The sequence below is a fragment of the Sinocyclocheilus anshuiensis genome, unplaced genomic scaffold, assembly GCF_001515605.1.
Source record: "Sinocyclocheilus anshuiensis isolate Anshui unplaced genomic scaffold, SAMN03320099.WGS_v1.1 scaffold481, whole genome shotgun sequence".
Lineage (NCBI taxonomy): Eukaryota > Metazoa > Chordata > Actinopteri > Cypriniformes > Cyprinidae > Sinocyclocheilus > Sinocyclocheilus anshuiensis.
In genome coordinates, this window is record NW_015539907.1 from 2,025,066 (window position 1) to 2,050,167 (window position 25,102).

Below are 25,102 nucleotides of genomic sequence, written 5' to 3' on the forward strand. Positions count from 1 at the left end.
ATAACAACAACATAGACCATGAACCTCAGGGAAAACGTCGTGAAGCATTCAAGTCACAGAGAAGAGCCGATTCAGTGTCGTTGGATGTGGGATCTGGATGTGAATGTGTAAATGAAACAGTGAAATGTTTAATTAAATTTCAATGAAATAAAGCATTGATTTTCAGGTGACTATCATTAAGCATAAACTACAGGCAGTTTCATTTTTATTGGTCATTGTTAGAAAAAGTTATTTACACAAACAGTTGCTGGTCTGAAAACAGATTCCAAAGTCTAAATGCATTTTCTTGGAAAACCGATGAATGTTTTTCTTTCCTCAAATTGAGTGTTCAATGTCATAATTTATGTCACATGTTTCCAAACCTTTGTGGCACTACTACTACAACATTGAAAATGCCACATTTGTGTGATTCTACTGCAGTAACTTGTTTCCCTTGGACAAACATTTCGCATTGAGCAGAGTTTTTAAATAAAGGTACATTCCTCTATAACTGATCTGGCAGTTGTCCAATGAGCATTGTACCTCAATCCTCTATATTCTGTCGGCTCCTCCTCCCCCTGAGAAATCGGTGAGCATGGGGGTGATATTGTGTTCATAGGCTGCATATTTGGAGTCTCCACTACTAGCCAGTTTGAGCTGCTGAGCAGCATGAGAGAGCTGGAAGGCAGCATCGGGATGGGCGGAGTCAGGCAGCAGTGTACACTCCCTCTCCAGAAGTTCAGCCACACTCTTTAAAAGCTCCCAGAAACCAAAGGCGAGAGCGGCCTTCCGCAGACGGTTCAGTTCCTACAGTGATGAAAATAACATTTCACAACAAAAAATTATTTTAACTGTAATCAAAAGGGTCATATCAGCATATGATATCCTTTCTACATAATAAACTTTATTTTTTAAATATATATAGAGAAAGAAATTGAAAAATGTAATATGTATAAATACCCACCTTATAGAAGGTTTGTGTTTTTTCTGGCAGTTTCCTTGCATTACGGAGAATTTTCTGTACATCCGTCTGAAGGTGTGATTATAAAAAAGTTTAGTAAAATGACTTTTAATTAGTGTCATGTCGGATATATTAAATGTAGTGTAGTATTCAGGTGTATACCTGCAGTCCACTGGCTTTAATCCAGACGGTAACATTCTGAGCATAGCTTCTTTTGTTTTTTGGCTGTATGGGAAAAGGACTTTTACTGTCATCTTCGCCATAGGGATTTTCAGCTGCATCTGTAGGTCATGCAAACAAAGAATCGTAGTCAACTGATATTTACAGTATATCTTTGGCCAGTAAGCAAAACCTTATGCAAACAATGAGCAAATATTTTATTATGTCTGTTCCTCCAGTCTCAGAAGGTACCAAAGCGTGAGAGAAGAAAATAAATATTTAATCATGCAAATGTGTGGTATTACCGTTATCCCTGACCCTTGTGTATTTATTTACCTAAAAGTTTCCTAACTGAACTCCGTGAACCATCCAGGTTACTTTTGTTTCAGTGTATTAATTATGAACTACTTGGAACACAATGCATAAAACAAAACAGTGCCGTTTATTTTTTATGCATTTTTAGTGTGGCTGTTACATAAAATTACTGAGTAAAAACTTGCTACCTGAGGCAGGGCCAAGCTGTGATATTCTGCCTAACCAGGGCAGAGGCTCTGAGCCAGGCTCAAAGAGTGACATCATTAGATTGGACTTCTTCTTACTGTCTGCCTGGGAATAAAGCATCCCGAACCAGTCTGGCCTGCCAGAGGAAACATTATGGACAGGGAAAACTTTGATTTCACAGTAACTAGATTATTCATCTCAAATATGCTGGAGATGAAAACAAATCCTTCTCATTTGACAGTGCAATTCACTAAAAGCAAATTTTTTTATGTAATGCAAACATTTTGAATGCTTATGAAAAGGCAGATGCATATTTTCATATTGATCCTTACCCTAGTTGTACAAGTGCCACCATCCCCTCCACCTTTAGGCTGCCATGTAGAAGAACACAGAAGTTTGGGCTCTTTCCAGCCATCTGATTTGTTGGGGTCTCTTCCTCTGTGTCATCAGTGGCCCCCGTACCGATCTCATCCCCCTCTGTCAAGCAAAAGAACATGCCTATGAGCCCCAGCCGATGTGACAAGTTAATAAGCTCAAACTATATTAATGTTAAAGTGTGTGTGTGTGTATATCTTTCCATAGCTTCTGTCGGCTCTGAGACGCTTGGTATTTTTCCTGCTCTTTTTCTAGCAAAAATCACTCATCACTAAATGAACGCTTAAAGCGAAGTGTTACTTTTGCTATATTTTCACACTTAAAACAATGATTTGGTATTCCTTTTGTACCATTGTCCTCTTTTGTGCTAATAAATAAGTCTCTTGGCAATTCCCTCCCAAGTGATTCCATTGTTGTCAACATTAAGTCAAAGAATGATTCAAGGCTATATAACACTTTTAATTGTCAAGACATTAATTCTCTTTAAAGGCTTTCAGCATACTTACCTGTTCATCAAAAACGGTCTTTGTATAAATGTATATACATGTAAATATTTTCAAAATATATACTGAATGAAACATTTGATAAAAACAAATGTTTGATAAAATATTTTACAAGGTAGAAATTGCAGAGAAAATAATAACAATAATCAAAATAACCATGAACAACTATAAAGTCATTAATTGGTTAAAAAGTGTTACTGAAACGTCTGGAATTATGGAATTCCATGATTTTTATAAATATTTTATTTCACCATTTTAATATATTGCCACTTCTTTTTTGTAATTAAACAAGTTGAGCAGCTTTGTCATTACAACAGGACTAACAGAAAATAAATAAGGATGTGGATAAGATGACCTACTGTAGGAAAAAAAATATGAAGCAAAATACTGACCTTTGTTCACAGCAATGGGAAGGACCAGGTGCCTGGATAAAACCGGGGGGCTGGAGATATCTCCAATCTCAATAAAACCCACAATCTCCAAATCTATATATAAAACACAACAAAGTAAAAGAACTATCAAGTGCACTTTGCTCCAATTTCCTCTTTATGTAGAATCAAGCATGATTAGCAACAAATAAAAACATTTATTTATTTACATTTATTGTCGATTAAAGGCTTGAAATGTAATACTTTTTATATACATTTATATTTATTATGTAAACATGCTCACATAAAATGCCTTATTTATATATGTGTGACACACCTGACACACTCTGAGGAAGGCCGAAATGTATCAGTGTGCAGAGTTTTAGGCATTTTTAATGTTTATTGAGATGGCCAGAATGTGAATAAAGGCTTTTTAACTCTTTTGGACCAGAAGAAGTGCCTTGGATTCTTTTTTTGTAATAGTTGCTTTAAACCCAACCAAAGAGCACCTTCTGGGATTACTTCACAAGGTCCTTAATCAGCAAGTAGCACTTTAAGATGTCTCCAACGATCTATTAACATTAAGGACATGATAATTTCATTAGCTTCTTTGCTCATACCTGTTTGCACTGTTCTGGGCATGGGATCCACTTCTTCATCTATGGTCACTGGCTCTGGCCTGGGAAAGACCTGCACATCAGAGGTCAGGTTCCCACAGCGCATTACCGCATGGAAGGGAGAGTATGCCTGGTCAATCAGCTTACTGCCAACACAAAAGTAATGTTAACCTCAAAATGTTGCATAAACAGCAGAATGCACTTAAATCAAATACAAGAATATACAGTATTCAGTAGTACAGTTGAAGAAAAAATTATTAGCCCCCCCCTATGAAATTTCAGTTCGTTTTCAGATTTTTCCCAAGTGATGTTTAACAAAGCAAGGGAACTTTAACACGGTATTTCTTATTATATTTTTCATCCAGAGAAAGCCTTATTTATTTCAATTTGCCTGGAATAAAATAATTATTTAAAAAATACAAAAAATTGCTAAGGTCAATATTATTAGCCCTTAATAATAATACTTTTCCCAGCCGTGAGAAGTATTATCAAGAAGTTTGAAGAGACCCACACAGTGGAGAACAGGCAGGAAGTGAAAGATTTCAGAGGTTATCCATGCTATCCGTAGCTTGGAGCTTCAGGGGACATCAAAACAACATAGATTTAATAGAGGAAAAACATAAAATAAAGGAAGAAATTATAAATATATATATATATATATATATATATATATATAAAATTATGAAATAAAGTGAATGTTCAAAGCTCCTGAGTATGTTCATTGTAATGGAAAAACCAAGTTAGTACAAAGACAAAAAACAAACAGGACCTAATAAAAACGAAAGAAACACAACAAAATTACTAAAATTCTAACTAAAATTAAAACGGAAGATATAAAAATGAAAACTCATTCAAAATAATGATAAAAAATAAAATAGTCTCTTAATCATACCAAAATAACATTGGTAAGGACACAGTAAAAACAGACTAATGTACCTCTTCTGCATTAGCAATGCACATGACATAGAGTTTGGAAGGGAATGGGAATGGCAGTGGAAATTTCTTGTCCTCCACACGTTGTTTCACTGTTTGCAGGGAATGACGCAAAGATCCACGACCAATGCCAAGTGCACCATCAGTAACCAGTACCACCTACAGGCCACCATAAGAACAACATAAACACTGATAAACAACATCAATGCAGTCAAATCAAAACATTTAGCATTATATATAAAAAATAATTATCTGTAGAAAATAGAATGGAACAATTATCTCAGTTGTATATAAAAAAAAAAAATGTTTAAAATCTAGACATTCTACTAAAGCAGTACCCAGTATAAAGCATCATTCATATCCATTAACTAAAAAGACCTAACCCATTGCCAGCTATTTTAAAAATGTACAATACATTTACATTAAAATAGTGCTGTCAAACGATTAATCGTGATTAATCGCATCCAAAATAAAAGTTTATGTTTACATAATATATATGTGTGTACTGTGTATATTTATTTTGTATATATAAATACACACACATGCATGTATATATTTCAGAAAAACATGTTGTTTATATATGAAATATATTTATATATAATATCAATTATATGAATAAATATATACACGTAAATACATGTACATATTTTCAAAATATATACTGTATGTATCTATATTTATACATACATAATAAATATACAAAGTACACACATATATATTATGTAAACAAAAACTTTTATTTTGGATTAATTGCGATTAATCGCTTGACAGCACTAATCTAAATGTATAACGTACATTACTGTATATACTACATTGTACTGTACACTGATATGGCATAACACTGTATTTCATACTATATTCTGGATATTCCAATATGTATATATAAGTGTACTCAGGGGCGCCTTAGGATAACCAGAGGCCCCTGGGCTACAGCATTACAGTAGGCCCCCCCTTCCCTAAATAACTTTTTTTTTTTTAAGCTTCCTGACAATTATTTGTCATATTTCGATTTTTTTCCCCCTTGTTGATATGCCAGTTAATATTCACAACTGTTCTGCGCAAAATGTGAATATAAGTGAATATGCAAATTCATTCCTTGCCAGAAGGTGGCAAAAAAAACAACAACAATAACTGCGACCAAATCATGTGCTCATGCGACCAACTAAGAAAGTTAGTTGCAAAAGAGTGACCAGTGGGAAGAATGAGTCTGGAGCCCTAAAATGTCATCAAAACTTTCCTAGCCCAAATGTGGGTTTACAGGTATGATTTAAACACCATAAATTACACAAAATATTCATTATTCATCATCAGTAGATCGAAACAACACTTGGCAAGTTGGCATAAATGTGAGCTATTTGGTGATTGCTAACTGCGTTTTTATTTTGAAACGTGCCGTGCTTGCGCTTAATTAATTCAATCATAGCCGTTCAAAGTTTAATGATCACATTTAAACAATAGGATGAGTCCTATTCTTCCATCCCCAGATTTGAGATTGAGACTCTGAAGCAGCATGTTGGAACACAGCGACTGAATCTAAAACCTTCAGCTGACACACAGATTTCATTCACGCAAGTCACTGAACTCGCACTGTATGACATTACAGAAAGTTGTCCGGTCCAGCTCCTTTCACACAGCAGTGTTGTGTTTCTTGTTGATCTGCACGTTAACATAAAGACACTCTCGTGCTGGGCTTTACTAGCGCATGCATTGTGTATTCCGCTAGTATATCGGTGGAATACATGGAACATACCAACTATACAAACTGTGTGGGGGAAACTTAAACTGAACCATTCACTATAAACTACAACCAGGGCATCTCTGAAAATAAGTGTGTGAGTTTGTTTACAAAACGCTGTTGTCACTGCTGCAAATTCCCATATATTCAAATAATTATTCGAAAAAATATAATTTCCTTGCAGCCAGTGGGCCCCCTTCCCAGTGTATCCCCCTGGGCTTCAGCCCGTCAAAACCGGTGCATTAAAGGGGTCATATGATGCTGCTAAAAAGAACATTATTTTGTGTATTTGGTGTAATGAAATGTGTTTATGCGGTTTAAAGTTAAAAAAACACATTATTTTCCACATACTGTACATTATTGTTTCTCCTCTATGCCCCGCCTTTTTGAAATGCGTCGATTTTTACAAAGCTCATCGGTCTGAAAAAGCGAGGTGTGCTGTGATTGGCCAGCTATCCAGTGCATTGTGATTGGCCGAATACCTCAAGCGTGTGACGGAAATGTTACGCCCCTTACCATACTGTTGATGCCGTGTCCGGCCGGAGCGACGAGACAAAACATTAAAACCCCATTACAAACGAGGCATTTGTTGCATCCAGTGGAAAAACACAGCGGCCTAGCGTGAGGGGAAGCCCCGGCTTAGCGTGCGCTGAGGCCGGGATAGAGGGAGCTGAGGCGGCGGGGTCGAGAACGGTGTGCCCGGCGGCAAGCACATGTGACGGACCCCGGGCTGGACTCCGCTTTGTCCACGCTGAAAGTTGATGTATTCCCTCAGCGACCAGCACAGATCAGCTCTAGGCATGACGAAGCGGATATCGTCCTCTTTGGATTTGAGACTTTAGTCTTTGCAACTTTACAGATCTTCTTTATGCACCAAGAGCTTGTAACACTCCAAATAGAAAGGAAAACTTGAAATCGCATCATATGACCCCTTTAATGCACCCCTGAGTGTACTGTATTTGCATGCTTCACAATATTGCTTTTTCCATAATATATTGTATTTTCAATGTTTTTTTTTACCTGGCATGGGCAAGAGGTTCCCCATTCCTGCTGTACTATATTACTAACACCTTGCAATGCAGCCTCTAGGCAGGTTTTATCATAGTCTTCAAGGTTATTCAAGGCTTCCTGCAAAACATTGGGTGAGAGATAACAATAAGAGACCAGACAACTTATATTTTATGTAGACAGCATGACAACTGGTCTGTTTTTACCTGCAGAGTATTGTAGTCTCTGGTAAAGGGCACCATAAGCTCCCAGAGGGAGGAGAAGGTGACAAGTGAAGTGAACTCCAGTCTGTAGTTTGTGGCCATGTGTTCAAACAGCATGGTCAGTCCATGAACTGCCAGGTTCTTTCTCTGAATCTCTTCACTGCCTTCCACTGACACGGGTCGTGTCATGGACAGCGACGAGTCCATAAGAACCACAGTGGGCATGGTAGCAAGCTTTTCTCTTTACACTTTGAAGAACAGTTATGAATGAAAGCTTGAGACATCTGTGTAAAACAGGAGCATATGACGGTGTGAGCAAAGAGGCTTCTGCAGTGGACATCACAAGCACGTTTGGTTAATTGAAAACGCACATATACAATAATTTCCCTGGTTTTGTTATTATTGCGCTCTGCTGAAGAAAAAAATAAAAAAAACCAAAAAATAGCGTAAACCAGCCTAAGATGGTTTGCTCGTCTTTGCTGGTTTAAACTTGCCTAACTATTCCTGGCCAGCTGGTCTCCCAGTCTGACCAGCTTACAGAATCCAAAACCCCTCTAAAACCAGAGCTGCTTGACCAGGATGGGAGACCATCAATTCTGAGGCTGTTTAAATCTGGAGTTTATTAGACGTACGTACACTGTTTTTTCATTTATTTTTCATGTTACAAACAACCAAAGTAAATATGAATGTTGCTATGTCAGTGTCCTGCCAAACGTTCGCACTGTAAATTTGACTCAGAATGATTATAAACGTTTTAAATTCCGTAGATATTTTCGAATACAACTCGTAAGTTAGATATGCAAACCAACTTTTGAACATTTCAATAAAATGTTACAATTTTACCCATCGCTGAAATCCCTTCTTCTTAACCAAGTGTGCACCGTGATAACCGGACCGTTTGGAAACAAAAGAAACCTGCTAACTAGTTCCTAGTCGAGAACGAGCTAGAGAAAATTATATTTTAAAAGTTGTATCGTAATATAAATTATCTCATAAAATAAACGGGAAAAAATACAAGAGATAGCCAATACACAAACGTACATATCTAGGATAATGCTGTGGACAAAACCTGTTAGAATCAGTTAAAAATCTCATTGTGGACCAATTTAATATTAATCTGTAATCTGTAATCCATAATACATAACCATAATTATGTAATAATAATAAACTATTATCCAAAAGTTGATTTAAGATTTCAGATTATATTTTTAATTAGCAAGTTTACGCGTGTATTCACTTTCTATAATTCTGAATTAAATTTATAAGAGCAAAATAATTGGGATAAATGGTTCAAGACGTAATGAGAGTGTGAGGAGAAAGTACATCTAATCCTCTTAAAAGACTTCAGGCATTAGGTATTGTGCTGATCCACGCTGAAGAGCTGTCCTGCGGTGCGTCCTGCTTGACCTAAGCAGCGCTCCCAGCATCCGTGCCTTTCCCTGCAGCCCAGCTGTGAGACAGCAGCGCTCCACGCACCGCCGCGAGCGTCGTCTTTCAACCGGTAGGTTTTATTTGGCGTGTTCTGGATTATTTCTTGCATGAGAGCAAAGCAAGTTTTAATATACATTTCTTTGTTAATATGGTTCATTTATGGCCGATATAGAAATACCTGCCGCCACCAAACAGTTGGTCACACTTTACATTTTATTGGTTATGCCACTGTGTTACAAAATACGTCATTTTCATTGTTTTTGCGGAGCTTCTTATAATGACACAATGTTATTAGTAATATATGTATAGGCTTGACAAAAAACTTGAATAGAAATGAGACGGATATTTTCCATGCTATGTTCGTTTAGACTTAAATGATAGAAATTCTTCAAGAAATGCTTTTCTTAATCATTTATTCATTCAGAAGCAGTGTCAAAAGTTGTTGTTTTTATTAAGGGACAATATCTCTTGAAACAGGGGCACCTTTATTGTTTATTATGGCGTTTTTCCTAGGCTACATAACACATGGTGTGCTATTAATTTATGTGAATTATAGATAGATAGATAGATGATAGATAGATAGATAGATAGATAGATAGATAGATAGATAGACAGACAGATAGACAGATGGATAGATAGATGTGAATGAAATGTATAAAAGGTTGAATAACTGATGATTAGGCGCATTTCTTTACTTTAAGTGGCATTTTGCCCCACGCTCAGGTTTTTCTTTATTTCTGACCATGGTAATATGTTGGATCCGTATTTTAATCTGTTCACATGCTTCTAACAATGTAATTAACAAGAAGCTAGAGTTGTTAAACTATTATTTCATTTTTGTTTTAATTTAATCCAATGCAGTGTGTTGGTTAGATGAACAATCTTAGGAGTGTAATGGCCACTGTAATCTGCTGATCCTGCATTCAGTGTTTCCTATACAACTGTTGCACTCAGTATTCCTCCTTTTATCCACTGTAAGGTCTGTGAGAGGAAACCCGCACCACAGAGAAAATGAGATGAAACAGTCTGAAAGTGAGTGCTGCATATCCCTGCATCTTTTGGGGGGGAAATTCGGGATGTTCTGGGTGTCATTGCCCTAAAAAACAACTTGGTGCCCTTTAGGAAGCATACTAGAAAATGTTCCTGACTCGAAGAAAGAGACTTCACCTTAGCCGGATTATATTTCTTCTGTCTGGGGTTTTCCTTTGCTCTTTATATCAACTCACTATCAGAGCCAGACTACCAGAACCCTGGTCTGAGCCCCAGACAGCAGGAGAACCTGAGGATGGCTCTGAACTTGGCTCTGGAGGGTCAGAGATAACAGTGCTTTTGACTAATTTGACCACTGCTGAGCCAAAGAGCTCCAACCACACAGGTGGGGTCCAGTCGTCAGAACCAGCTACAAATGTACCCATCCCAACAATATCTAGAACAGAGACACCTACAACAACCACAAACAGGACAATCATCCATTGCATCTATGTGGATCCAGACCTTCCAAAACCCACCCCAGTTCCTACACCAGCAACCGATACAACCACTGTAGTGCCCAACACTACAGCGTCCAGACCTGGAGAGGCACCACACACGAAGGGCGAGTACCCGGAGGACATCTTCTCCATTGAGGATCGACGCAATGGCTGGGTCGTTCTTCACATCTTTGGAATGGTATACATGTTTGCTTCTTTGGCCATCGTCTGCGATGAGTTTTTCGTTCCTACGTTGGGGGTTATAACAGACAAACTGGAGATCTCAGATGATGTGGCCGGGGCAACGTTCATGGCCGCTGGAGGGTCTGCTCCCGAACTCTTCACTTCCTTGATTGGAGTCTTCATTTCTCATAGCAATGTGGGCATTGGAACCATCGTTGGCTCGGCTGTCTTCAACATCCTATTTGTGATCGGAATGTGTGCGCTGTTTTCCCGGGAGATGCTTCACCTCACCTGGTGGCCTCTTTTTCGGGATGTGTCGTTCTATATCATCGATCTCATCATGCTCATCATCTTCTTCTTGGACAATACCATTATGTGGTGGGAGAGTATGATGCTGGTGTGCAGTTATGCTACCTATGTTGTCTTCATGAAGTACAATGTTCAGATAGAGCAAGCCTTTAAGTCTCAACTCAGGAAACACAAGAACATAGTCAAAGTTATCGAGGTCGAAGAGCCTGAGAAGGTACGCCTCATTATTTTTTCCTTTAATATTCACATAGGAGTTTTTTGGTGAATCACATCACATTTCACAACCTAAACTAAACTTGTTATAAAAGGGCCAAATTATCAGATTTTTAAAATTAATAAATAATAAAAGTTTATGCCATTATACAGTTGTATTAGCCTGAAATTGACTCAAAATGATTCTTAATACAGAAATTAAAAATATATTCATCATAGAAGAGGTGTATTCAAGTGTATTTATAAATAGGTGTATTAATTGTATTAATAAATTGTACAAAAAATAGCATCATATTATTTACATTTATTCACTAAACATATACTTTTATTCAGAGTGACCAATTGTGTATTTAATAAATACATTTGATTAGTACTGGGATTCGAACCCACAACCTTGTGCATTATTAGTGCTATGATGCACAATTTCAAGAACATGGATTGCATGATAGCACTTAGCAATTTGTTGACAGTTTCTGCAGGTAAGCCTTCTAGCGATGAGGAACATTTATTCTGCTATAATATCTGCTCAGATCTGTGATAACAGAGCTATAATAGCATCCCACTCAGGTGAATGTGAATGTGAGTCACTTATGTTTATTCATTGAGCAGATACGCATGGGTTGCGTTTTCCTTTGATAAACAGAAATGAAAAGGATCTCTTGTGTCTGCTGGGGCCAGATATCGTTAATTAGTTGTCTTGTAGCAAGCGAGGTATTTGGAGCAGGTGCATTTGGCTCACTGTGACAGCCCCATCTGTATTAGTGACACTATCCCGTCACATAATAAAACTGTGTGGTCATTTTCACAAGTTCCTTTCTTCATCCTGAACATCCCTCAGTTTAGAGCCTGTGGTGAGAGAGGGGTTTAGAGAGATCAACACTTGATAATCTGTCATAACATCTCTGTGTTCACACTCTACCTGAGAGGGAGACTTTAAACTGCAGTGACAGTCTATTGATTATAGTAAATATGTCTCATACTGGAAAAAGGTCTGTTAATAAATGGACAGCATATTATTAATCATCTATATGATCAAAATTATAATAATTGAATCTAATATCTGGAAGAGACCCTCTGGACTGGTAAAACAATGACACTCTGATCTAAAGACGTTCACTTAATCCTTTGAGGGTCTGCTGTGATTTACAAACTGTGTAACATATAGAGTGTTCAAATCTGCTAAGTGTGATTGAAGCTTATATAGTGTAAGAAGGTTTACTAGACCCAGAGGACCTAGATCTCTGTCAAACTAAACCCACTGGATTGAATTTATCACAGATAACAAATACAATAGTAACAAAAATGTTACAGTGTTGTAAATGTTAACTAAAACTAAAGCTATAAAAATCATTTCCGTTAATTGAAATAAAGCAGAAACAAAATAAAATGTAAATATTAGATGGAAAACTTAAACTTAAAAAACATAAAGAGAAATTAGAAATGTTGCCTTGGCAAGTAATTGAAATAAAATAAGTGTCGAAGTACTAAAATAACTAAAACATAATCTGAAACAATAATAAATTAACGCTAATTAGAAATATTAAGAAAAGTGACAAAAGACATAACAAAATCACTAAAACCTAAAGTAAAATGAAAATGAGGACTGGAAATATAAAAAGTTAATTCAAAATATTAATAAATACTATAATAGTATATAAATAATGCTAAAATAATACTGGTATGTTTTGTTACATAATCTTATGTTACAGGTATTCTTCCATTTAGAATAAAAAAATATATATTGTAATTTCAAGTAAATACATACATTTTAAATACACTCCTTTCAGTCTATGAGGGTACGTGGATGAATCCTTTGTCAAGTTTGTAACAGTTGTCACCTTTATTCTCATTCAACAGTAGAATGAGAGGCGAAGGTCAAAGGTTAAATCAGTGCCTTGCATCCTCTGTAATGTTTCAAACTGTTATTGCACACAGGACAATGGGACCTCAGGTGACGAGAACAGGCCGCCTGAACCAGAAGACAAGAATAGATTAAAGGTAATCAAAAATATGGAAATATATGAACAAATACTAATAATTCAAAATATGTGATCGCTGATAACTCTTAAAGGAAAAAGGTGTAATCTATGCATTACTATAGTCACAAAACAATGACTGTTTCCAAAGAGATCACATAACTGGTTGAGCCAATGTTAATGTGTCGACCTGGACAGAGCAATGTTCAATTGAATATAGAATATTCCTGTCATATGAATATGGGATTATTAATTGAATTAACATATGAAATAAACAACATATATATGACATTTATTCTCCATAAAGTCCACATAATTTGCAGGTTCAGATATGAATTCTTTCAACATGATCATTTAGTGTGAGCATTTGTCAGAATATTTATCCTCTCTTGTGTAGTTGAAGCCCATACTGCAGCGCGGGGGCAGTTCTGCCTCTCTGCACAACAGCACTATGAGGAACACCATCTTTCAGCTGATGATTCACACACTGGATCCTCTTGGAGAGGGTAAGAGCCCTTCAGTGCTTGAACCCTCATAATGATAGCTCATTAAGTAAGCATTGCACGAAGCCGTTACAAATTTCAATTCTGGTGGTTTAAAGGGATAGTCCACCAAGAAATGACAATTCTGTCATCATTTACTCACCCTCATGTCGTTCCAAACCTGTATGACTTTCGTTCTTCTGTGGGACACAAAAGAAGATATTTTGAAGAACGTTGGGAACCAAACAACATGCATCCATTGTATGGACATAAAAAAAGTATTTTATCTCCTATGTTCCAAAGAAGAAAGAAAGTCAGTTTTGGAATGAAAGATGGCGAGATGATGTCAGAATTTACATTTTTGGGTGAACAATCATTTTCAGATATGTTTGTGAAAGCTGTATCACAAGGTTAATTAGTTTATTAGTAAATCTTAATATTAAATAAGCAGGAAAGGTATATGCTAAGTATGTAGTGCTTTTTTATTATTTGAAGACTCAAATTCTGCCATTTTATGATGTTTACTGACTGTTGTTTATACAAAGTGGCTGATTTAAACTACTGGTTTACTAGAGGTATAGGGTAGATGCAATTTTTGCTTTAGATGTTTTATGGTTACACCTTCTGAACTGTTTTTGTATATCAATATTGTATAAAGATCAAAATACCAATCATACAATAGGCCTGTATTCCCTCAGGCAAGCGCTGTAAGACATTCAGAAGTGGAGAGCAGGAGAGTCTCTTTGTCCTTCTCCCAGTACAAATGGATTAGCAAAGCGTGTTCCATATGATGACAGCACTAAGTCCAGATTGATACTAAGAAGATAAATAGCTCTTTCTCAGTCTATGGAGTGGAGAGTGATTCATAGTAGTGAGAGAAGGCCCACCGCAGTGGCTCTATGACATTTTGTCAAGTCACATCAGTGTGTATGTCACCATTTAAACATACACTATATTATAACCTCATTGCACATGGGCTCTCAAACAAGATGGTATTATGTGCAGAAACACTGTTATTTTAGCATCACAAAAATGTCATCAGAAATGTCGGTTCCTATTATAAGCTACAGAAACATCATCATAAGCTTGAATCTAATTACATAAATACTATGTGCACTGAAGGTATGATATCGTACGATTACCTTGCATGGCTCCTTGATGGCTGGCATGCATACGTGTAAAGCAGAAGCCCTGGTGCTCTGGAGGTCTGTGGTTAGTGGTTTGGGTTGGTCCCCTTGACCTTCAGCCTGTCCTCAAGAGGCTGTGCAGCACCTGCGCTCTCAGGGTCCTCACAAAAACCTCCCAGCACTGTGCTGCTCCATCATTAAGCTGCTTTTGATTGAGCTCATAAAGGCTGGATGAGAGCCAGGCTCCAGCAGCTCAATCCTGTTATGGTGATGGGGTCCCTGCTCATTTGCAAGCCTTAGTCAATGAGATAAATGTAAAGATTCATTTGAACATATCTACATTTTGGCTGATAAATCACTGACAAGCACTTAACAACTTTAGGACCTCAATTGTATTGCCTTAAAATGCTCTGTATACTCTGCTTATCAGTCTTTCACCCCAAAATTAATAGAAAATATTTTTGAAAGAAATTAAGCCTATTGATTAGAAGCCTATTGATTAGATCCATTAGATCCATTTTTGTTTTCATTATTTCCTTTACAATTAAAAACCCCACCTCCCAAATTTAATTACGTAATGCAAAATATAATATGATATAAAGCTAAAGTTTGAGTCAAATTTCAAAAGTTTGGAACAATTAGGATTTTTTAGGTTTTTGATAGAAAAGCTTTTTGAAATAATGTCATAATCTAAGAAATCAGGCTTGATACCCCAAGCATTTCTTCACATGAGGTTCACCCTTATGCATTTATACCTTGACCTGTCCAAAAATGTTTTTAAACAAATACATTTTTTTTAAACTCCAAGTCAGTGCAGTAATGAGTAGTTTGCAGGGCATTAGGAGTTGTATTTATGACACTCACCATGGTATTTGTTGTATATGAATCTATTTTACTCATTAGAGTCAGTGTTTAATGGAGGTGCAAAGGCTAGAAGCTCTTTGGAATGTAAAGGTAAGGGGCTTGGTGTTTGTGATGTTATTCTTGTGATGTGACGCCGCGTTGTAGTAGCCTGTGAGATGTGAGGAAATGACATTTTGTTTTACGTCTGTGAAATGAGGGCTTCTGTCATTTGTGGTACTGCCATTGTTGACCCTGACAGTGTCAGTCAAAGTCTACATTCAAGCTATATTCTTCCTTTCCTGGTTTGCAGTGAAATTTAAAGACAAGGCTCAGATTTTGAACGACATGGCCCGGGGGAAAGTAGAGAACAAAAAGAAGGAAAAATCTGGTGAAGGTGAGATTTTATAATCTTAGTCTGTTCTATTATGATTGCACAGAGCTTTGTAGACAGGTCGGTATATTGTCCTACCTCACAGATGAGCTCTGTTGCATATTCAAAATGGTTATTAATGTTGCATTTCCACAAGCAGTAACGCACCAGCTGTGTGCTGGATGAAAGGTACAAAGAGAGGGCAAGCTGCCAGGAGTTTTGCCCGTTTTGCCCTCTACACAGCATCCTGCATTCCGTATTTCCACCTTTTGTTTCTACTTGAGAGCTGCTTTACACATTACCTGGCATAATGACCAAGCTCCATCTCATGAATTAAGCATGAGTGGCTTGGAATCAGTGCGGATTATCTTGTGCCGCAACTGCTGTGTTTGAAATTGCCGCCAAGCGATATAGCAACATTACTCACTCCTACTGAAGAAATCTTCACTCCACATCTGAGAGGAGCTTGTAGTATTGCAACATTTAGGAAGTAATTGCAAGCTTGACTGATATTTTATTATTGTGGTTTAAATAAGGTGACGATCAGACGGAACAGTCCAAGGATTCCAAAGACGCAGCTCCAGGAGCCAAGGAAGAAGACGCTAGTCAAAAGCCTGAGGCACAAAAGGTGGGCCTATTGCATCTTGAAAAAAGTTGGGAAGAAGAAGGAGGAGATCTGAGACACTTGTGTGCTTTTAATGAGCTCATCAATTCTTTACCTTGTTGCAAAGCAGACAGAGATGATCTATCAAACATAGTATGTGATTCATATGTAAGAAATAATACACCCAGGAATGAAAAGTCATTTAATCACCCTCACGTCATGACATCCTTTCTTTTATGGAACTCAAAAGCAAATGTTTGAAGAACGTTCATTACAGTGAAGGAAAGCTGGAGGTTTCAAGCTTAAAAAAAGGACAGACAAGCACCATAAATTTAAGGTGTTATTTTTCATGATGCATTAACTATGTCTGTTTCATGACCTAATCATTCTTTAAGTCAGATTTTTCAAATCAACCAGTTCATTCAGGTTACAAACCTGGTTTGAATGATTCATTCACAGTTCGGACTGATCAACTTCTTAAGTTCAGATCACTGACTCAATCATAGCAGTTTTCAGGTTAACATCTCAGTAGAGACAAAGATTATTCAATGAAGCTACAGCTGCTTTTATTATACTTTTATTGTGCTTTTGCATACTTTTTGAAGCCCTCTCTATTTATTATTATAACTGCATGGAAACGAGCAAGCCGTCTTGTGTTCCAAAGAATAAAGAAATTCATATTGGTTTGGGACAAACTGAATGTGAGTAAATGATGATAAAACTTTCACTTTTGGGTGAACTGTTGCTTTAAGTTAGTTCTCCTAATTGTTTTTTTTTTCTGTGTGGATATTATGTTTTTACCAGTCTCTTTCTTACTTTGTCTTAAGGAAGGAGACACTGCAGCAGGAGGAGGTTCAGAGAAGCCAGGAGGTTCAGATGATTCAGGGGATGATGAAGATGACAGTGATGAAGACAGCGATGAAGACAGTGATGATGATGATGAAAATGAGGATGAGGCTGGGGAGGAAGGAGAAAATGATGAACCTCTGTCCTTAGAGTGGCCAGACACCAGACGTAAACAGGCCACATATTTGTTTCTGTTGCCCATTGTCTTTCCACTTTGGCTGACAGTTCCAGACGTCAGAAACCCTGTGAGAACCAAAACAAAACATCACATTAGCATTGTTTTATATATATCTATTTCACTTCTACACAATTTGATAGAACTGACATGTACATTACTGTATATTGTGCTTACAGGCATCCAAGAAGTTCTTTGTCATCACTTTCCTTGGCTCAATAGTATGGATTGCTATATTTTCCTATCTTATGGTGTGGTGGGCACATCAGGTCAGTGTAGAAACCAATATTTGTGGCACTTAAGCCACACTTAAATGTCATTGCATTAGAAAATAAAATATCAAAACAAGCAACCATTCATCAAGATTTTCTCTACTAGGTGGGTGAGACCATTGGCATCTCTGAGGAAATCATGGGTCTTACCATTCTGGCTGCAGGAACATCCATTCCTGATCTCATCACCAGCGTGATTGTGGCTCGAAAAGGCTTGGGAGACATGGCTGTCTCAAGCTCTGTAGGCAGCAACATATTTGACATCACCATGGGGTAAGACAATGGAAACTTTAAATATTCTATAAATCAGGTGTTTGATAGCTGGAAATGATAGGCACAGTTTTTGTCAAATGTGATTGGCTGAACACTGGCTCTTTGTGTTGACTGGTTTGTGTTCACACCACAGGTTAGCGTTTGATGTTTCAGATGGAATTTCAGTTTGTGTAGTGGTAGGGATTTTTCACCATTTTTCTGCAGATTACATAGTTTCACCAGTAGGTGGCGACAAGAGTCTCGGTCCGTGTACGTTTTGATAGTTTGTTTTTCAATTTGAAATGAAATAAGCAGAAACAAGAAAACTGTCGTTTTTTTGATTTTGGCTCGATTTTCGTTTTTTGGTTCACGGGTTGAAAACGGATAAACGACTTCAAAATTTGTTTTCCCCTTGTGGGCGGTCATGACATGCCCCTTTCTGACGATTGGTCAACTAAATCTGAGCCCGTGACATCCTCAGTTTGTTCAACAAAACAATAGTCCTCTGTTGCTGTACTGGGTGGGTCCTAGATTGGGTTTTCTTCTGTGCAACCTAACGCATTTCGCAGAAATATTTATTTCAGAAATTTTAATCAGCACCCAGCCTGTTTTATTTAGCTGTGTGCGTAGTTAAATCTGTATGGTGAAGCTGCACTACCCATAGACAGCGCAGAATGGATGAGAAGCACAGATTTAAAAAAAATAGACGTAGGGGGGTCCCCCAGTTATTTTTTGGTAAAAAATAATGATGACAAGTTTGATTAAGCTCATGCAGTTAGGATACAGTACATTTCGTTAATTAATTGTTTACAGTCATTGTGACTAAAGTCTGTGTTTAGGCTGTCAAAATTTAAATGCCTCTATCAGTCAGCACCAGGGTGCACAAAGTGTGTGTGTGTGTGTGTGATTTAAATTATGTAGACTACTATTGTAGTTAGGTGAAGTAATTTTCAGATGCAACGAATAAAACAGGAAAAACACAAACACGAAACTTGTAGGCCTAAATAAAATAATTTTATATATATAGCCTACAATTTAATAGCCTAACATATCCTCCTGAGAACCAGAAATAAAAAGCTTTGTGAATTTAGTATTTTTTTCATGTCATTACATTGTTTAGAGCATAAGAACAAAATGGTAAAATAACATTTTCGAAAAATATTTTATTCATATGTTATGCTATGTCCTCTGTAGAGGACACCAGGACTCAGTTTTTCTAAAAATAAAATGACAAGAATAGACATGAAAAGGCAAAAACAATGGGAAAACAATGGGAATTTTTAGGTTTCAGGATTTTTTTAATACTAAACTTTGTTTTAAGGATGGTTCTCAACTATGTTATAAAATATATAACAAAATAATTTGATATACCATTTTGCTTTATGCAATATGTTTAAAAATTCCATAAACTGGTTTTCCCAGCACAATGTTATCTATACACAATCTAATTTGCATATTAAAGTGCTGTTGAGACAGCATGTTGAAAAAAGAAGTGTAATAATGGGAGTAGTAATTGGCCAGATTTTCATAATAATATCTAATATTTCATAAGAATATTGATATATAGCCTAGTATTATATAGGAATAGGATGTTCGTCAGCTGATTGCAGGTGGCCGGATCAGTGTTGACAGCTCTGTAAAATAACCTACTGGAAGCTCTCAAGTTCTCAAAAATATGAAAAGTACAAACACACAATAACATTTAAAGTTTACTTCAATTTCTGAAAAAAGAATGTAGTAATTGATGTTATAAATACACAAGCCTGATTTGTGTTTTAACTGGCAGAATCCATCGTACATCTAAAATGAAAAAAACTATGCCAGAATGTAATCCAGATTTAGCCCAGACTCTGTTGTTATATATGCATCTGTGAACTTAGATGTGCATCTAAACTGTTACTGAATAATAACTTTTTAAGCTGTTGTTTGTTTAGAAATATCACACTCGCAATCATCCCATTGGTATGAATGAATGCCTAATCACTTATTTTCATTTTGTATATCTTAATATAATATCCCCCTCACTGTTACAGGCTGCCGGTGCCCTGGCTGATTTTCTCATTCTGCCATTCACTGGCGCCGGTGCCCGTGAGCAGTAATGGGCTGTTCTGTGCCATTGTGCTGCTCTTCCTCATGCTCCTCTTCGTCATTATCTCCATTGCTGCCTGTAAGTGGAGGATGAATAAAGTGTTGGGATTCATCATGTTCATGCTCTACTTTGTGTTCCTGGTGCTCAGTGTCATGCTAGAGGATCGAATCATTATATGTCACGTGTCCATCTGAGCAAACCTGTGGATACAGTCCTGTCATTTGAAACGTTCTGAACTGTAACTTCACACATATTTAAAGCATCTCTGGACTCACTGTTGACTTATTCTGTATTTCGCAAGATCTTTTGTAAAGGGATGCAATAACTGGCCATCATTTCCAAACTATGTTAACTGTTACAGACACTTGAGTTTTTTTTTGGTCACCACTTTTGGCTTGTTACATTAAAGTGACTGCAGTATTGACAGAAGAGTAACGGGCCCTGTCCCAAATGGTCACCATTTGTGTTATCCACACTTTGGTGATGTAATGCCATATGGATTGTTGAGTGTAGACTGCTGTGTTGGCCCACCAATGTGGGCTTTGCAAAAGGGCACATTGAGACCACATACAGAGGCACTCTTGAACACCCTTTTGAACCGTAAAATGACAAATAAGACACCCTACTGCCCTGTGGACTTGGCAAACACAATATGATTATGATTGCATAATCAAAGGTCACATCCAGTGTGCCATTTGGGACAGGACCACAGAGTAATAAATATGTAAAATTGTATTTTTTTTTTTTTCTCAAACTCTCACTTAATGATTTGTGGTGCAATTTAACCATTTAGGTTTATTGGGATGATACCAAGACACACATGCAAAACATATTTGTCTACGACATTTAAAATCGCAAAGATTATAACCTTATGAGAAGTCAGTGTTGCTTTAATTTTTTCCAATGATGAAAAACTGCATAACAAAGAAAATGTTTCCAAATTGTTTTTGATTCATTTTATATTGTGATTGTATTTTTTGATGTTGTGGGTTTTCAGATAGCTATGGGACTACATTGGGAGAAATTGTGAGCTTATTTTAAATGATGTAATTTAATCATTCTGCAATGGAATTATTTTTGTAACATGGAAAAATGTCATTAGCAAGCGTTCTAATTGCAGATCCTGTGCTGTATGTAAGATATGACCTTTTTCCATCATAAAAGTAGAATCTCAAGCATATAACAATACTTCTTTACAAAGTCTAATGTAATCAGTATGATTCTGATAAAAAACAATTGTGAATTTCCATACAAATATCACACTGCTGTTTGAATTCACTACTGAATAGAGGCAAAGATTGTTCTTTTTTGAATGTCGCACATTGTGTTGATTTCTCTCGAGAGTTGCTCATTGTAAATATTCATTTGTTGGTTCAGAGCAAAATTAAATGGGGTTTCAAATGCGACTTTTTTCTCCCTCTATTTCATCGAACAAACCAGAGACACCAACACAAACACACTGGAGTCGATTTAAGTGTTTATTTACAGTTCTAAACAATTTTATAGACCTGGCTCAGATCTGACAAAATGATATATACAAATATAAATAGAAGTAACAAAAGGAGTGATATGTAAAGCACATTGTCCTAACAAAATGATTTGTTAAAAAACGAACAAACAAAACGAATCACCTTACACATTAACCGCTTTAAATGAGCTTCCATGAAATAGGTCAGTTTGTTTCACTATTATGGACGTAAAAAGCAGGTGATAGAAAACCTGCTAAACATTAAAAGCAGTGTAAAGTGTATTATTGTGTTTTTTGTAGTTTTACACAGCATCAGGTCAATAAACAAAACAAACAAAAAAATTCATCCCAAAATGTTTAGGGCAGTATTATCTGTTTTTTTCCTACTTGGGGCATTAACATTAATGTGTCATTGAGTATAATTACCTTTTCCATAATCCATTGCATTTTAAACATTTAAACGTCATCAATCCTCTTCCCAGCCACACAGACTCAAAAGTGCATCTTCATTAACATAATGATAAAAAAAATGAACAATATTAAAATATAACCGTTCCAGTTACCACGTTTAGAGTTCAAGCTGAGTAAATAAGTGCTTGTATGCTTCAGGTACTTTATGTAACTCGACAATGGAAACCCATCTTTATGCAACATTGCACAATATAAAGCAATGTTTACATTTTTTTTTATAATTATGTACCTTCATGGCAAACACTGGATTATGTAAGTGAGTGTAAAACGTTGACCACATTCACATTATCAGTCCATTTTATTTTATAGTCGCTATATTACCCTTTATACCCTGCTGTAAATTTGTCTCCGTATTGTTCTTCGCCCCAAGGTAAGGCATTTCTCAGTTCAAAATCTCATCAAATATTTTTCTCCCCATGTAAACTGTGAGTCAAGAGTTTATATTTGGTCCAGTTCTGTACCTCAAGACGACAGTGTCACTGACGGTCACCATACGACTGGTCTCCGGGACCAGGACGACAAAGAGCACACGCTCAAAAGAGAAACCTATACACTACGAACAGCATAGTCTTTACAAATGGAGACACGTCAATTATAACAAATTCCAGTCTTAAAATATAACTGTATAATACAAATATGCAAAATAATAAGACTATGTACACAAAGTCTCTCTGTATGTGAAATATACAAGTGCCCCTAGACGGCCTAAAGAGGACTGTGTTTGTTGGGGTTGCTCATTGTGCTTCTACGCATCCTAAACGTGATCGATTTGATTGTTCTTTAGCTACTGGTCCCGAATCCACTCCACAATTCACTGGACGTGAATGAATGGAGCGATGGAATGACCTGAGCACAATGATATTGCTCCTAATCTACGATGACCTCTAAACTCAAGTTTACCTGAGCGGTGCTAGACGATTCAAATGTGACCCCAAGTTTCCGAAAGGGGTTATTGATGGTCAAGACACTAGGCAGGTGGAAGAGCAAAAGTGAGGGGCAAATGCAAGAAAAAGAACAGGATCACAGACTATATAAAGTGACGTATTCACAGGAAGTGTATGAAGAACAACAGTCACATAAATAGACAGGACTTGTGTCGAAAGAGACCTCATGGGAGCCAGAGGTAGCTTTGGTTACGATGAATGTTCAGGATTACATGAATGAAAGTGTTCCTTCTTTAAATGCCTTCCTGTGTGATGGATGCGAGGAAAGAGGGATGAATGAGAGGAGGTGAATCAGAGACTGGGCAGCCCAAAGGTTCTCCTGCACTCCATGACTCCAGCGCTGGGTGGACGGTCACAATTGTGGGTCATCTTGACCTGGCTGGGCGTCAAACGGTCATATGCCATTTTGTATTCACGGTCAAATGCATCTGTGAGAATAAATGAAGGTGTTAGTAATGATGCTAGTGCTCATGTTCAGTGATTTGATAAACATAGAATACATTTGAAAAGTTTGGGGTCAGTACAATTTTTTTTTATGTTTTTGAAAGAAGTCTCTTATGCTCATCAAGGCTGCATAATAAAAAAACGGTAATATTATGAAATACGTTTACAATTTAAAATAACCGTTTTCTGTTTTAATATATTTTAAAATGTAATTTATTCCTGTGATGTTAATTCTTTAGCAGTCATTACTCCAGTCTTCAGTGTCACATGATCCTTCAGAAATCATTGTAATATGCTGATCAAGAAATATTTCTCATTATTATCGATGTTGAAAATACTTATGCTGCTTAATATTTTTGTGAAAACAGTGATACATTTTTTTCAGGATCTTATGATGAATAGAAAGTTCAAAAGAACAGCATTTATTTGAAATAACAATGTAATTTGTTCAATGTGTCTTTATTGAAGTATAAAAAAGTATATAAAAAAATCTTACTTAACCCAAACTTCGAAACAGTAGTATAAGACATCATGAAAGCAGTCAGCTCACCAATATTTATGCTACTCTTGCCCAAAGCCACCAAAGATAGGAACAGGATATCTCTATATAAGCTCCTGCATATGAGAAAAATAAATAGAAATGAGTCATTAAGATTAGCTTGTCAAAATGTTTATTAAATCAGTTTCTGTTTAATTTGTTCTCATACCGTTGTCTGACGAAGCCCAGTCTGGTGCCCAGTAGCTGCAGTATCTGACTCATGGGCTGGTAGACATCGTTCCTCTGGATGCTCTTCACGACACTCTGCAGCAGCTCTAGGCTCACAGCCTGCTCCTCCTCCTCAGATACTGCAGGATTTGCACCTATTAAAAAACATGAACCCAAGGTGAAGTAGGTGGCTGGTGCACGGAAGCAAAACTACTGCATCTGCTCAAGTGTTTTCAGGGGGTTTAAGTACATTTAGTAGTTTTTGTTAAACTTTCAATGCAGTTGCTAGGGTGTTCTGTGTGGTTAACTAAAACTATTAAAATCGTTTTCAATCATTTAAATAAATCTTAAAGAAATAGTATAAATATGTCTAATATAAATACTAGATAAAAGCTTAAATGAAAAAACAAACGATTAGTTTCCCTGTCAAATAATTGAAATAAATAAAGCTGAAGTACTAAAATGACTAAAATTAAAAACTAAAATAGAAAGATAAATATAAACAAATTAATAAAAATGGCAGATGCATATAATAAAATACTAGAATTTAAAATATAAAACTGCTATTATAGTACACAAATAATATAAATACTGTAAAACGACTAAGTAAAAAGAACCAACTCTCTGATATTCTGGCACCTAAATATGTCACTGATTCCTTCGCCAATGTATGACTAAAAGATATTTTTCCACATTTTCTCATCCACCAGGCAAAAATTGTAAGTCTGATCTCTTTAGAAAAATAATGCCACACTTCAGCTTAAGCCTCATGGTTTGACCATAACTCATGTCCATAGCACAAACAGGATAATATGTTGCAAATATTTGTCAAAGAACCACTTTCATGCACATTTACAGCCATAAAGCTCTGTGTAAATGACTTTGTATATACAGTATATTTGTATCATATTCTTACAATATGAATTCCAGAGCAAGTAGCAAGGCTTGATGGGGTCCTGATGCAGTCTGGGATTGTCCCACAGGATCTGGACCAAGACATTCTTACTGTCTTCAGATGCACAACTTTGCAGAGGCTGCAGAAAAAAAAAAAACTCTAGCTCTTATTGGGAAGTACAGCGGCATCAC

General features: G+C 36.7%; 3 protein-coding genes across 4 annotated transcripts in view; 1 reads left to right on the forward strand and 2 right to left on the reverse strand.

The window, feature by feature from the left end:
- Positions 1–513: 513 nt before the first annotated feature.
- Positions 514–8,264, reverse strand: LOC107686337 (von Willebrand factor A domain-containing protein 9-like). The gene is made up of 12 exons (XM_016483304.1): positions 8,186–8,264; positions 7,346–7,626; positions 7,152–7,259; positions 4,400–4,555; positions 4,012–4,038; positions 3,467–3,620; positions 2,871–2,963; positions 1,933–2,077; positions 1,603–1,736; positions 1,103–1,221; positions 944–1,009; positions 514–786 (listed from the first exon to the last, which is right to left on the reverse strand). The coding sequence occupies exons 2-12, from the start codon at positions 7,565–7,567 to the stop codon at positions 532–534; spliced, it is 1,479 nt and encodes a 492-aa protein (XP_016338790.1). The 5' UTR covers positions 7,568–7,626; positions 8,186–8,264; the 3' UTR covers positions 514–531.
- A 427-nt stretch (positions 8,265–8,691) lies between these two features.
- On the forward strand, positions 8,692–21,586 carry LOC107686291 (sodium/potassium/calcium exchanger 1-like). 2 transcript variants are annotated; one of them, XM_016483229.1, is made up of 10 exons: positions 8,692–8,843; positions 9,753–10,948; positions 12,883–12,945; positions 13,321–13,429; positions 15,686–15,769; positions 16,282–16,373; positions 17,177–17,440; positions 17,550–17,639; positions 17,749–17,915; positions 19,928–21,586. In XM_016483229.1, the coding sequence occupies exons 2-10, from the start codon at positions 9,911–9,913 to the stop codon at positions 20,175–20,177; spliced, it is 2,157 nt and encodes a 718-aa protein (XP_016338715.1). In that variant the 5' UTR covers positions 8,692–8,843; positions 9,753–9,910; the 3' UTR covers positions 20,178–21,586. The 2 variants fall into 2 exon arrangements, with proteins under 2 accessions (XP_016338715.1, XP_016338716.1); XM_016483230.1 differs by lacking the exon at positions 15,686–15,769.
- Positions 21,587–21,743: 157 nt separating this feature from the next.
- Positions 21,744–25,102, reverse strand: part of LOC107686292 (C-myc promoter-binding protein-like) — a 37,771-nt gene continuing 34,412 nt past the window's right edge. The window contains 4 exon segments of the mRNA XM_016483231.1: positions 21,744–23,294; positions 23,861–23,925; positions 24,018–24,171; positions 24,933–25,050. Coding sequence (XP_016338717.1) covers positions 23,158–23,294; positions 23,861–23,925; positions 24,018–24,171; positions 24,933–25,050 — 474 coding nt within the window. The 3' untranslated portion in view covers positions 21,744–23,157.

Coding starts and splice junctions, on each gene's coding strand:
- LOC107686291 (XM_016483229.1), top strand. CDS start 9,911: ATGTTCCTGACTCGAAGAAAGAGACTTCACCTTAGCCGGATTATATTT. Junction 12,946..13,320: donor AAGACAAGAATAGATTAAAG/GTAATCAAAAAT, acceptor TCTCTTGTGTAG/TTGAAGCCCATACTGCAGCG. Junction 13,430..15,685: donor ACTGGATCCTCTTGGAGAGG/GTAAGAGCCCTT, acceptor CCTGGTTTGCAG/TGAAATTTAAAGACAAGGCT.
- LOC107686337 (XM_016483304.1), bottom strand. CDS start 7,567: ATGCCCACTGTGGTTCTTATGGACTCGTCGCTGTCCATGACACGACCC. Junction 4,039..4,399: donor GCATTGCTAATGCAGAAGAG/GTACATTAGTCT, acceptor TGTCCCCTGAAG/CTCCAAGCTACGGATAGCAT. Junction 1,737..1,932: donor GTGGCACTTGTACAACTAGG/GTAAGGATCAAT, acceptor TTCCTCTGGCAG/GCCAGACTGGTTCGGGATGC.